Below are 13,514 nucleotides of genomic sequence, written 5' to 3'. Positions count from 1 at the left end.
GTCTTTTAATGAAATACTTTATGTATGTTTGAGTAGTTTATCTGACATGTAGTACAATGAAGGGAAAATACCTTTTGCCTGACCAAACACAAGCACATGAGTAAGCACAGATTTAATGCACTTTGTCACACACAACAGAAGGCTACTAGTACACCTGGCAGTCATGCCTGGTTCTTACTAGGGGTTCCATGAAATATCTATCATGCTTGTAGGGGAAATAAGTTCCTTAACATGTAAGCTTTGCCATGTAGAGTTATGGTAGGCTTCCCCCTCCCCCTATCTTGACCCCCTACATCATCACTGACCAGGTACTGATAGAAAAACAGGGTTTCTTAAATACACAAACTGTTCATAAAATCAAAACCTAGAATCCATAAGAAGATAGTTGTGGTGGAGCTCACTCATTCTCGCATCTCCCCTTTGCATTGGTAAGGGGTGTTGCCATGATCTTTGGCTCTACCAAGATCTCCTGTCAGCTGCCTGCCTCTGGCCCCCACGCTTCTGTGGCTCGGGCCTCAGGCCAAGTCACCTAGAGTTCAATCCCATTCTTTCAAGACAACTAAACACATTACACATTGTTCCTAAATAAAGGGCACTGAAGGAAATAGACTGAAAATGTAAATATTTTATTTACTGAAATTACACAGAAGAACCTACTATTACTATTCAGTTTTATTTATGTCTGGCTATTGTTTGATTTTAAGTTCTCTAAAAAAAAAACCATTTCAAATACAAGTTTCTCAGTGGTGCTGGTTGAGGTTTTTCATAGTTATCAATGAACACAGCCATATAGAATGTGGTAAACTGCATTTTTTAAGCTACAGGAATGCAATTCTGAGCCCAACATACAGATTTAGGGCAAATATAGGTGACGTCAGCTTGACTCTGAGTGACCAGTCCAGAAGAGATGTCACATGCATCATAAGCAACAAAACAGACTGCATCTCACAGAAGACACTCATTTCACAGGGTCAGGTCCATGCACACTAAGTTATTTTACTCAGAAGATGAAACTTATTGGCCCCTTAAGACACTGGAAAACATTACTACAAAGTGCATAGGACCTACTGCTTTTCACCTCAAGCCTTGGGTAGCTTAAGGGAGTTATGCCAGCTGACGATCTGGCCCATAATGTTTCTTCTCAAGCTGAAAGACAACTTTGTACTATGATGCTCTTTGTCTGTAGGTGATTGAAAAAACCCCTGGAGAACATAAGGAATATTGCACATCATTACTGAGCTTTAAAAAAAATGGAAGTAAAACTACTAAGTTACAGAGCTCCAAATTCCAATATTTTGCCTTGGAATGCACCAAAACTTTGGCAAATACCAAACTCCCCAGTCTGACAGACACCTAGTACCAGCAACCTCAACCCTGTACCTCAAGAAAGGACTACAGTGTACTCCCATTTAGCCAAAACCTTATTATCTAAACCATCCCATAATCCAAATCCCTGCCTTGTCCCCCAGCATGCAATACATGGAAGGGATTCACATAATGCAGAGGTTCAACTTCAGATAACAGAGTAGACCGCCTCACCCCTCGCCCTGGATTGTGAGGAGGATGAGCCCCTGGCTGCAGTGGTGGCTGCCATGTGGCTGAATGGCTCCTGGGGCAGTGCAAGGAGCCAGGGCCAAATTATTTTTTTGTGGGATTGGTGCCAAACATATCTGTGGACCCCCATGGGGTAAGGAGCAAGGTCAGGCCATGGGCAAGCACAGCAGGGCAGGGCAGGCAGACAGGATCCCTCTGGGGTGGCACGGAACCGGTACCTACCTCTCTCTTCCAGAGCCAGGTCCTTCCCAGCCAGTTTCTCTCTCTCTCTGAGCTGCAGCTGCTCTTCCCACCCTCCTGGTGGGGAGGCTGACTGCAGTTTCTCCTGTAACTGGACTTTTAGTGTCCGGTCAGCAGTGCCAGGAGCACTTTCCAACCGGACTTTCTGGTCAAAAACCAGACACCTGGCAACAGGGGCAGTGGAACAGCAGGAGCAGGGGGCCACAGCCCCATCACTTTTAAAACGCTATCTCCTCCCACTTTTTTCCTGCCTGGGGGTGGGGGGCAGGGTGGGGAAGAAGCAGAGAGGAGCAAGGAGTGGGTGAGGCCTTGAGGAAAGGTGGAGCGGGGATGGGAAGAGACAGACTGAGGTCAGGACCTTGAGGCAAGAGGCCAAGTTTAGGCAGGACCTCAGGGTGGAGCAGAGGCAGAGCCACAGGGGGAGTGGAGTGCAGGTGGGGCTTTGGGGGGAGGACCAGAGCAAGGGAGGCTACAGTCCAGGTTCATTGCCACCCCCCCACACACACACTTCTCAGGGCCTTCCAGCACTACTGCCTGGCAACCATAATCCTGGCAGGGCAGAGCAGAGTTCCAGCTGGGGGGATGGGTCTCTGTTCTGCCCTGCACCTTGAACCTGCAGTGATTGGGTATCACTGGCCCAGCAACAGCACAGGAAACCCTCTGCAGCCCCACTGTCATGAGAGTGAGTGAGTGGGGCAGAGCTAAGACCTGTCCCCAGCCAGGACTGTGAAGAGAAGCAGCCTTGAGCTCCCGGTGCTGAATGACTCCTGCCCTCTTAGCTATCCCAACTCCCAATAACCTGAATCAAATCTATGTCCCTCTTCTCTGCTATTCAGATAATCAGGAGTACACTGTAATGATTAATTCTCTGAAGCCAGATCGGGACACAGCACGGTCCATGTGTCCCAGGAGCCAGCTTCTCAAGTGCTTTCCCAGGTTGCCTTTCCAGTGTCAAGTATCAGAGGGGTAGCCGTGTTAGTCTGGATCTTTGCTGCTTTTCCAGTGTCAATATAGTTGTGTTTAGAATTCTCCAGTTCCCAAGTCCTGTGTTTCCTTAGCTTTGTAACTTCGGACTTTATTCAGCCAATGGTGCAGGGCCCTCTACCGTGGAAATCCTACCCAGGGGAACTGCTGCTGCTACAATTCTTGTTTCACTTGCGGGTCTGCAGTCAATGCATGGATCCCAAGAGCAGCCAGCTTGCCCAAAGGACACATTCCCCAGCAGTGTCCACCCATGGGACTACTATGGAGTTCCAGACAGACTTTAAAGCCACCTTCTTTTGGCAGCCCCTCCTCCCCACCCCCCTTCATACCACCAGCTGTCCTCTTCCCAACATAAGTCCCCAACAGAGCACAGCAGCCCCCCTCTAAGCAGTGGGATAAACACTGTATTCCACACACACCCTAATGCGGGTTCCATAAAACAGTTATCATAAATATAAGCTATGCAATTTTGAATGGCTATTTTATCTAAACCAAATAGAAACTTCTTATCACCTCATAAGAGATGTACATTACCAAGATGTAAATGTTGACATAACTTCACATTTACATATAGTTGAGTTGTGTGTGAAAAGCATGCCTTTTAATGTCACCACACAGCCAGATCACAATGGGCACAGGTGGTACAGAAAGATCCAGCAGGCATCCTGAACTTGGAAAATTCTAGCTTCAATAATTCTCTATATGGAAACAGACATCTATGGTATGCCTTAAATCTGCTGCAGTCACTATCTACTAACAAACCTATTGGAAGCTAACTTCCTTTGATAATATGAGTCTTCCTTCAACCAGGGGATATAGCCTGTGAATTGAAACAAAGGAATACCATTCACGAAAATGATCATCTGTTCGCATGGTCAGTGCCAAAGGGTTAACAAGCCAGTAATTGCTGAAGCATAACCAGCCTTTCTCTGCCTTTCCTGAAAGCTTGTGTGTGATCTCTGTGTGTTACTGACTACAATTTAGTAATGAGAGCCAGTCTGCTACCCAAATGAGACAGAGCAGCTCACACAAAGCTGGCAACTCATTTATTGAGTGACCTGTCAAACATGTGGTAGGATTGGCTAAGTTACAATTTAGGTAAGAAGCACTTTTTCTGTTCATCTAATCAGGAAACCTTTACCTCTAAAGTACATTATATTGAAGGAGATCCAGTCTTCTCTTGATGAGTGTGTATTAAAGTTAATTGGAATTACTCATGTACATCAAATGGAGACTAGACCTAGGAAAAAGAAAAAGACCCTGATCATATGTAGTGTGAATGGGATAGCCTTGGAAGGGGCCATTGTGATCAGTGACTTTCCTTAGAAAACAATGGCATCTGTTTTCTATTGACTGATGTGCCATAACATGCAATTTTATGCTACATCAACTTATCTTAAATGCATGCTGTGGGATTTCTCATTCTAATACTGTAGAAGTATTCCCAGAGCTCTGCTTGGTTTTCTAGCCATTATTGCTTGTATTACTGTCAATGCTGAAGGAAAATTACTAATGCTGCTAGCAAAATATGAATTACCGTTATATAGCAGAAGTATTACCTGGAATAGGAGTGTTGCAATAACATGACCATTGACTTCAATGTGGAATTTGATGGAGGGGAGGGGAAGAGGGTGATACCACACCCATGAGAAAGTGTTAATTGTGAATACTAGTTAGAAGTGATACCCCAGTTAGAACTTTTAGACCAAGACAGATATTGCCATGAAGGAACACACACAAGCACAATTTGTTAAAGATATTAAATTGTTTTAATTCCATAACCCCTTCAGTCTAATAATATCCAAATGACTTTTAAACCTCATCTGAATTAAGGCTCAGCATCCTTTGAGGTAAATTGTGTCATCATCCTAATTTTTCAAATGAGGAATGGAGGCCTAGAGAATTTAAGTTACTTGAACAAGGTCACAAAACTAAGTGTGACAAAACACCAGAAGAGAACTCAGATCTCCCTTACGTAGGACATGACTCATGATTAGGTTCCTCATACCGAGGACCAGAGCCACTTCCAGACAAAGCAGAGGTCTGCTTGTTTTTGTCTATCGCCTGTTTTATTGTGCTTGTTTTCTAATGTTCTGGTAGTATTTTTTCCTATCAGCTTGTTGTGACAGTCTATACTATTATGTTCACCATTGGAGAACTGAAGAGACAGTTATTCGACAGTCCAGACTGTACCCTGGGTAATGTCACAATGGTGTAAACATCTTACTTGGGTTCATTTCCTCTCTACCCATTGTTTTCCCTTGATCCTTTTACCTGTGACATATCTGCGGTATCATGAACACATGCAGCCACTGACTTTGTGCGAGTTTTTGGGGTATGACAGAGCTGAAAACACCTTCACGCTTTCTCTTGAGCTCCCCTCAGGCTTCTGAGGAGCTCCCCATAAACAGCCACAAGCCCTCTGAGGCAGGGCCTGTCTTTTTGGTCGGTGTTTGCACAGTGCCTAGCACAATGGGGGCAGGGGGCGCGAAGAGTTGGGAGGGAGGTTGTCCATGATAAGGGCTCCTAGGCACTAAGGTAATACAAATAAAGACAGTGGAATTCGTTCCAGGTTTTTGTTTATAAAGCCTAACAAATCAGTTTATAGTACTAATGTAGGATTCAAACCCATCTGGGCTTCTGAGCTACCAAATGAAAGAAGGTTCTATAACAAGTAACAGTTTGCTGAAGGAGGAAGAGTTAAGAGTAGACATTAGAAAATAGCTTTTATTGGTAAAACCAATTGAACAATGAAATAAACTGTGACCATTGCCTAGAATGGATCACCCCAGAGAATGCCACACTCAGGGCTGAGACACCTCAAGAACTAGTGCTTTATTCTACCATCAGAGTCACCAAACCAGTAACAACATGAAGTTCTGTAGCACCACATTGGTTAACAAAAAGACAGACTGAAGACCCCTTTAGGCATTCTAGATCCTGGTTCCAGATCCAGACAAATTAGTCTAATATAGTGAGAGGTTATTGAAAACCCAATTCACTGTACATGAGATTCTACCAATCCCAAAGGATGAGATACTTATCCCCAGGTCAATATATATATATTTAGTATCTTAGCCAAATATCATGCTGTCAGCCAATTCTTAGTAAACTAAAGATTTATTAATAATAAAAGAAAAAAGAGTTAAATTGTTAAAGAATCATAGACTAGTGATTGGCAAATCCTCAGATCCGAACTGTAGCACTGATGTTAAATTTGCTAGTTTGCACAAAAGTCTCTCTGGAATCATTCCAATAGGCCAGAATCCAAAGGCAGTTTACATGTAGAGTCAGTTCAAGTCTTCCCACTCATTTTCCAGGGTATTCCAAGTAACTACTTGGAAGATCTCAGTCCCTGTTCAAAAGTTCCCCTTTCCTTGTTCAAAGTTCAGCAGACTTGAGATGCAAAATCAGGCCCAAGGTTTCTCTTTTATAGCTGAAAGAGATTGTCAAGTGTTTTGAGCACTGCATGTGACTGCAGCTCCTTCTTTGTTGAGCGCATACTGACCCATTCATGGAAGTTAACATTCCATTTCCTATGCATACACAGGTAATCTAATTACACTGATTTACATAAGGGAATTGCTGGTTATTCATTAGGAACAGAGCTAGATAAACTGAAGAAAACATAGATATTACCAGTTTCCTACAGTGACTCACATCTTTGATCTTCAGGTTAACTGAACACAGTTGCATGCGTAATATAAAGGCAATTAAGACATGAAAGGGATTTAGCATCTATACACTAGTTTATTTACATTGGTAAACTAACACGATATAGATTGTGATGGGGCAAGGCCAGATGGCTACAGTAAAGTACTGAGAAACAGGTATGTTAGCCCCAGGCTAAACAAATCCCTAGGACCATGGTAACCAAATGGCAGTTGCTCCAGGTTAATCAAGGCACCTGGAGCCAATTAAGACCTTTCTAGAAGGCACTGGAGATAGCTACTTTAATTAGAACACCTGCAGCCAATCAGGGCAGGCTAATCAGGGCACCTGGGTTTAAAAAGGAGCTCACCCCAGTCAGGCAGGGAGGAGCCAGAGGAGAAGGAGTGCGAGTGAGGAGCTGGGAGCAAGAAGGCAAGGAGCTGAGAGTGAGAGAGTGTACTGCTGGAGGATTTAGGAGACAAGCATTATCAGACATCAGGAGGAAGATCCTGTGGTGAGGATAAAGAAGGTGTTTGGAGGAGGCCATGGGGAAGTAGCCCAGGGAGTTGTAGCTGTCATGCAGCTGTTACAGGAGGTACTATAGACAGCTGCAATCCACAGGGCCCTGGGCTGGAACCCGGAGTAGAGGGCGGGCCCGGGTTCCCCCCAAACCTCCCAACTCCTGATCAGACACAGGAGGAGTTGACCCAGACTGTGGGGAAGATCACTGAGGTGAGCAAATCTGCCAAGAAGCGCAGGACCCACCAAGGTAGAGGAGGAACTTTGTCACAAGATACATAGGCAAACATTTATTATCTCCCTTGATTCCTACAACTAATGAATGGGTTAGTGATTGCTGGTCTACTTACATCTCTTTGATATTCACACACATGTGAATTGTACTGATTACAATTGCAATGCCTGTTAAATTATGGGTCATACACAGGAGTTAGCTGGTTTGCCAGCATAACAAACTACTAAATGTTGCAATCCCAAGATGATCACTATGTGCTCAGAGACAGTTTAGGTGAGTGAGAATGATAGGAGCAATCATGCAAATTAAGAGGTTGAGACAATACAGTGGAAAAAAACACCATTATGGGTCATCCTAACTATTTTTCTAATCTTTCAGCTTCTGGTTTCAGCTATTCTATCCCATGCAGATAGTTCTGGAGTTCTTATTAAAACATTTTCTCTCTATTTGCTATTTCTAAACAGCAAATCCTTGCAAATACAGTATAGCAGAGAGTTTACAAAATACTCCTTAGAGCACACCAAGTCTACTTAACCATTCCGACAATATTGTTCCTGTGACCCTTACATTCTCATTAATTAGGTCCTCCAGGTTGTGGGGGAATGGGGAACCTCCACTTGAATCATATGCCTTTGCTATTAGCTCCACTTTTCCTAACTTTAAGAGGATGTCTCAGTTCTGATTTGTAAAGGAACACATGAGATGTGGGTAAAATGCAGGATTTGAAGGCTGAAAAGTTTATAGAACTGTAGAAACATTTTTCCAGTTGAGATTCAGGAGCAAATGTGCATTACATTTTTTTTTCCCTCCAGTGGGAGGAACTTCTGAAGTTCTCTTGGTTTTTTGAAGATCCATACTTTTGTGCAGCTGTAATCTCTAGGTGACATCAGTTAGTCAATGTCCTGACCACATAAGTAGTCCTCCTAACTAGCGCTGTGTGAAGCTTTTATAACAAAAGGAAAGAACTGATTAAAAGTAGTCAGTCTGGGATTTCAGTGTGCCTGTGGAACTCAGGATGGCTTTCACATAATGGTTACCACAGCTCCCTCAGCTGTTAGTAAACTTGGAGAGAGATTTGAACACATCTGACTGAACTGTGATTTTGGGTGGAAAAAACTGAATTTATACAGTCATTTGTGCTTTGTTTTGTTTGAATGGGAAACTCAAAAATAAGCCTCAAGGGACTACGAACTCCCATGAAGTGCCAAGTGAAAAAATTTCATTTGAAGTTCTGTAAAGGGAGAATTTGGTCCACAAAACTCCATTCTCAACACCTGCCAGCATAGGTGGTGAGATACCAAGATGAGGAATGAAACATAGGTATCTACACAGCTGGGTAAAGATTAATCCAATGGCATTAGGCAGGCTAACCTGCAACACCCAGATCATCTCCTATTCCATAAGGGAGGGAATTTTTTAGGAAAGCCACATCAGGCTCCACTCAGAGAGCAACCCAACACTATTTAATTGCCTTGACCCAAGCAGAGTGCCTGCCTCCAAATCTGGTGGTTCCCCTAAGATCCACTGAGGTCCTGTGCCTCTTCCTCTCCTCAACTCTATTGAAGGGGGACTAATAGGGATTCCCCTAGCTGTGGCTGCTCTTGGGACACCCAGGAAGGTCTCCAGGAAATCCAGGACAGTTGGGAGCTGTATTCATGTCTCCAGGGAACCTCCTTGGGGCTAGGCAATCCTTTGTCCTTGGCTGCTCAATTTCTAAGAAGTCTATGGGAAGGCAGTGCCATGGAGACAGCTAAGCCCGCCACTTCCCTAATACTGTAGGAACCTAGCTTAAACACTTTTTAAAAATTTTTTTTGTAGAATATAATATTTCAGAAAAGTGGAGTGATCATCAGTGACCTTTTCAAGTTTATAATAGAAATGCTCTAAATTACAGTTAAATCAGGATGATAGGAACCATGAAGTCAAGCTATATGTAAAGTGGTGCACTGGATCAGCTGGTTAAAACACTCCCATATTCAGCAAGGTTTCTTCCTTGAGATAAAAACAATGATAAGTCCTTGTGGCACCTAAGAGGCTAACAAAATTATTTAGACATAAGCTTTCGTGGGCTAGAACCCACTTCATCAGATGCATGGAGTGGAAAATACAGGAGCAGGTATAAATACATGAAAAGATGTGATTTGCCTTTGAGGTCAGTCTAATGAGACAATTCAACTGACAGCAGCATACCAAGGGAGGAAAGATAACTTTTGAAGTTGTAATGACAGTGGCCCATTTTAGAAAGTTGACAAGAAGGTGTGAATAACAGTAGGGAGAAATTAGTATTGGGGAAATTAGGTTTAGGTTTTGTAATGACTCAACCACTCCCAGTCTTTATTCAGGCCATGCATCTGATGAAGTGGGTTTTAGACCATGAAAGCTTATGCCCAAATAAAGTTGTTAGTCTCCAAGGTGCCACAAGGACTCATTGTTTTTGCTGATACAGACTAACACGGCTACCCCTCCTTGAGGTAGTAATCTTTGAATTCTGGAGTGAGTTTGTTACAACAAAGTAGCACCTTATCCCAAAAGTAGTTCCAGTCAATTTTGTGGGACTGCATTTAATATAAGGCCCTGCTCTACTAGAGAAAGGGTGTCAGAATCCATCCCTAGGAGGAACTCTATCACCTCAAAGCAGTCTTTAATAAAAAAAAAATAGTTTGCTATGTTTCTTTCAAGTGCCTGACTGGGCCCTCAGCACTACACCTCACACATGACCAGAGCAGAAACAAGCAGTGCTCCCTGCCTACTTGACAACAAGGCCTGTTCACCCGCCACAGCACAAATAGATTACACACCTTTATAGTGACATTTGTACACATCGCAGTTATTAACCCCTGCTCTGATTTCCAGTGGACAATATACTATGCAATGACTTTTCTTTGAAGTCACCCCTACGCTTACTGCAGTTATTGTTATTAGTGGAGGGAAATGTCAGTTAATTGTGCTTTGTTAATGAATTTCTCACACAAGATAAAAATCTGCCTGCTTATGTTAAACTAAAAAACATTTTTTTCTTGTACAAAAGCAGTCATCTATTATAGCTGAGGTTAGCAAAACTGTTTAAGTGAGGCATTTCAGTCTATCACATTTGATTCCCCTCCCCCCCCCCACTGGCTCCCCTCTACACACACAAACCCCAACTTGGATGTCTCTAGATTTGTGAACTATTTAGATTAGTCTTCTTTTCCTTTAGTCATTTTGCAATATGTTCAGACTGAGCCAACCAACTTTGAGCTAACTACCCACGACCTTCAGCTGCATTTCAGAACAGAATATTCACCCTCATTGTGATCTGTTCAAAACTGAGCATTGCTGAATAAGGTAGAGATCCAGCTCTAAATTTAATTTCTGCCAAAATCAACATAAAATGAAAATGTATTTGGATGAAAGTAAATTCAGTTCACAGAGTGAGGCACAGAAAGAAAATATTGGAACAGTGAACAGAACACTTAAAGGTTAAAGGTTAACGATTAATGGGTAACCATTTCTTCCAAAGTATTGATAATCTTCTATGTCTCTTTGGCAGCAGAAAATTAGTAGTGAAAGCCTCAGCGTTCGTGTGGAAAGAGAAGAAATGAGAAGTTTCCGATTTCTCTCACTTTTGTTGCTTTTCTTCATCTTTACTCAAGCAAATACACATGGAGGGAAGAAAAAAGGTAATATACTGGATAATGTAACTAGCAATCATGATTTTTGTTTCAAAGTTTGTGCTATAAAGATTGAGATACTGAATCCTTGGGATTCAGTATGCTTTTTTTCAACATTACGTGCATGGCTATTAAAATGACATTTATAAGAAAATGTAGCTGTTTTTAAATGAGGAAACCATTCTCAAAGAATGCAGCCGTAAGGTAATCTGACCTCTAACATGTTTGTTGACAGTTTAGTTAAAAAATGTATTTGTTTGAAAACTCTCTTGAACCAATAGTGCAATCTGCTCTGTGAAAGAATATTTTCTAAAACAGAGGAAAAGGTCTCCAGAAATTTTACAAATTGCTTCATTAATTTATTTATTGGTGGAGTATCGTTGGAGTGAAAGGGGTATATGTTTGAAATCTTGTGCTGGAGGAGTTGTGTGTACAATCATTAAGTTGTTGCACCTGCATTTTCCATGGGGTTATGCCACTTTATGTCAGTGTCCCTTTGATTATTGAAATATGACAACCACAAAACTGTAGTACTAAACCTCTCTACTGTGACAAAGTTAATTTCATATTCAACCTTGTAAACCATACATACTAAGTAGCAGTTTTCCTTCTTATCTAAGGTTATTTCCAATACTTTAAATCTGGAGGGGATAATATAGTTTCAGCCTTGGACTGAGGTGAGATGTAGAGTTGTACATCTGCAGTAGAAGTATGTCCTTTGCTGGTAGCTGTGTAAGGTTTTATGATAACAATTCTATTAACTATTTCCCATCAGAGGATACTATACATATCACTTGCACAGTGATTTCAATTTGGGGGCAGGGGAGTTCTGCACCCCAAGTTTCACTTTGTGTTTCAGGTCTGACAACAAAAACTTGAAGAAAAACCTCAGTCAGAACCAGTTTCACTCAAAACTAGAATCTGTTCCAGGTTCCCACACAGCTGGGCCCACAGGTACTTGAAAGGCTGACAACTCTTAGCAAAACATTGACAGGCCTACACTGAGTTTCAAATTTTTAGTACAACTCAGATGGAGATTTGTTTGTAGTCTGAGGTTTGTAATGTAAGTTTACCCATCTCCATTCCAAACCTTGTGTGTTAAAAGTTCAGGTCATTCATCAAAAACATGACAGTAGGTCACTGTACCCCAGTTCCTCTAAGGTCAGAAGGCTCACTTGATGCCAGTGCCTACTCTCCCTCCCTTACCATCTCTGGCACCTTTTATAACATTCCTTTTTGTAATCTAGGCACAATTATGTCAATGGACTCCACTTGTTTGCTCTTTGCTTCCCTAGCTTAGAACCTACCTAGGCTTCCAGGAAGCACAGTAAGCATGTGTCCCCTTAGCGTTAGCAGGCACATCCACATTAGTGTTTTTTTTAGACAAGATACTGTTGATTTAAGAAACAAGAATAGGTAAAGCTAAGAAATATTTTTTTAAGAAAATCTGCTCTGTTCTTATCTGCACAGAACAGGGCTAGAATGGTCTGCAGAGCTTAGTTACAAAGCTTAAAATCTGGTTGCAGCAGCCTTGCATACCAGTGTCAGATTCTTGTCTCACATCAGTTTTATACCACTATAACTCTTTACCTCAATGGAGTTATTCTCAATTATTCAAGTAATAACCATTATTCTTAAGGATTAAAAAAATCAAAATGTGTAGAGTAGTCTAAGTTTCAGGTTTGAAGTACATAGAATAACATTCCTTTCAACTGGATTTGAATTTGTAGTTAGGTTATACTTGGCCCCTCACCCTTTCAAAGCAGGGAAATTAAGCACCGGCTAGTTTATTGTGTGAGGGTATTTAGGATGGGAAGACACTAGCAGATGTTTTTTACTTCAGTGGGATTTGTGGGTCATTGTTGACTCAGAACAGTCAAACTCTTTAATTTTAGGACATGTACATATGGATTTAGGAGTTAAACTAAGTATCCACATTTGAAAATTTTGGTCCAAAGATTGGTCTGACTGGTCTCTGCTTGGATGTTGAAGATCCAGATCCCATTACATTCCTTGTGTCCTTTGCCAAAATTCCCCACCCCTACACATATACCATCGGTGGCTGCATTTCATTAGAGAAACTATATAGACATACAGTAGCAAAGTCCTTTGGAATTAAGAGTTCTATCACTTAAAGGTTACTGCTCCTTTGAGGGCTTCATTGAAGATTTTCAAGATCTGGCTAACCTCAAAAGTGAAACTCCAGACAATCTTTCCCATCAAAATCCAAAATATAACTTCATTCCAATTAATTAAAGACCTTTTTCTTTTATTCATGGAAATACCCAATACTAGGGTCTAGAACAAAGAACTAGCCATGCATCAAACAAGCTTCAATGTTTTCTTCTGATGCAAAGACTGAACATCTTAATGAGGGGCTTACATTCAGTAGAAGAAGAAAACATAATAGGCATTCACTTGACTTGTGCATTGCTTTCCTTTTCCTGCTACTATTCACACAGTAGAAATCACATCTCACACTAAAAAAACTGGAACAAAGTACATCTACACAGCACTGAAGAAATGTTGTTAATTGTTTGTGGTTTGCTTCATTCCTTTCAGAATAGAAGAGGTGATATCATTTTAATGGGAAATGTCAATAGATACATTTATTAAATTATTTTCTGAAATGCTTGTTGTTGTTTACCACTGACTTGTGTGGTATATCTTGTCATATGAGA

At 41.6% G+C, this 13,514-nt stretch overlaps 1 protein-coding gene across 1 annotated transcript in view; it reads left to right on the top strand.

The window, feature by feature from the left end:
* Window positions 1–10,760: 10,760 nt before the first annotated feature.
* LIPC (lipase C, hepatic type) overlaps window positions 10,761–13,514 on the top strand; it is a 70,872-nt gene continuing 68,118 nt past the window's right edge. Inside the window, exon 1 of the mRNA XM_032774121.1 lies at window positions 10,761–10,842. Within this exon, the coding sequence (XP_032630012.1) occupies window positions 10,761–10,842 (82 nt within the window). The remainder of the gene's footprint in view (window positions 10,843–13,514) is intronic.

This window comes from Chelonoidis abingdonii, chromosome 9 (assembly GCF_003597395.2).
Source record: "Chelonoidis abingdonii isolate Lonesome George chromosome 9, CheloAbing_2.0, whole genome shotgun sequence".
NCBI classification, from domain to species: Eukaryota; Metazoa; Chordata; order Testudines; family Testudinidae; genus Chelonoidis; species Chelonoidis abingdonii.
The sequence above is the reverse complement of the archived record's forward strand: the minus strand, read 5'-3'. Positions and strand labels throughout refer to the sequence as shown.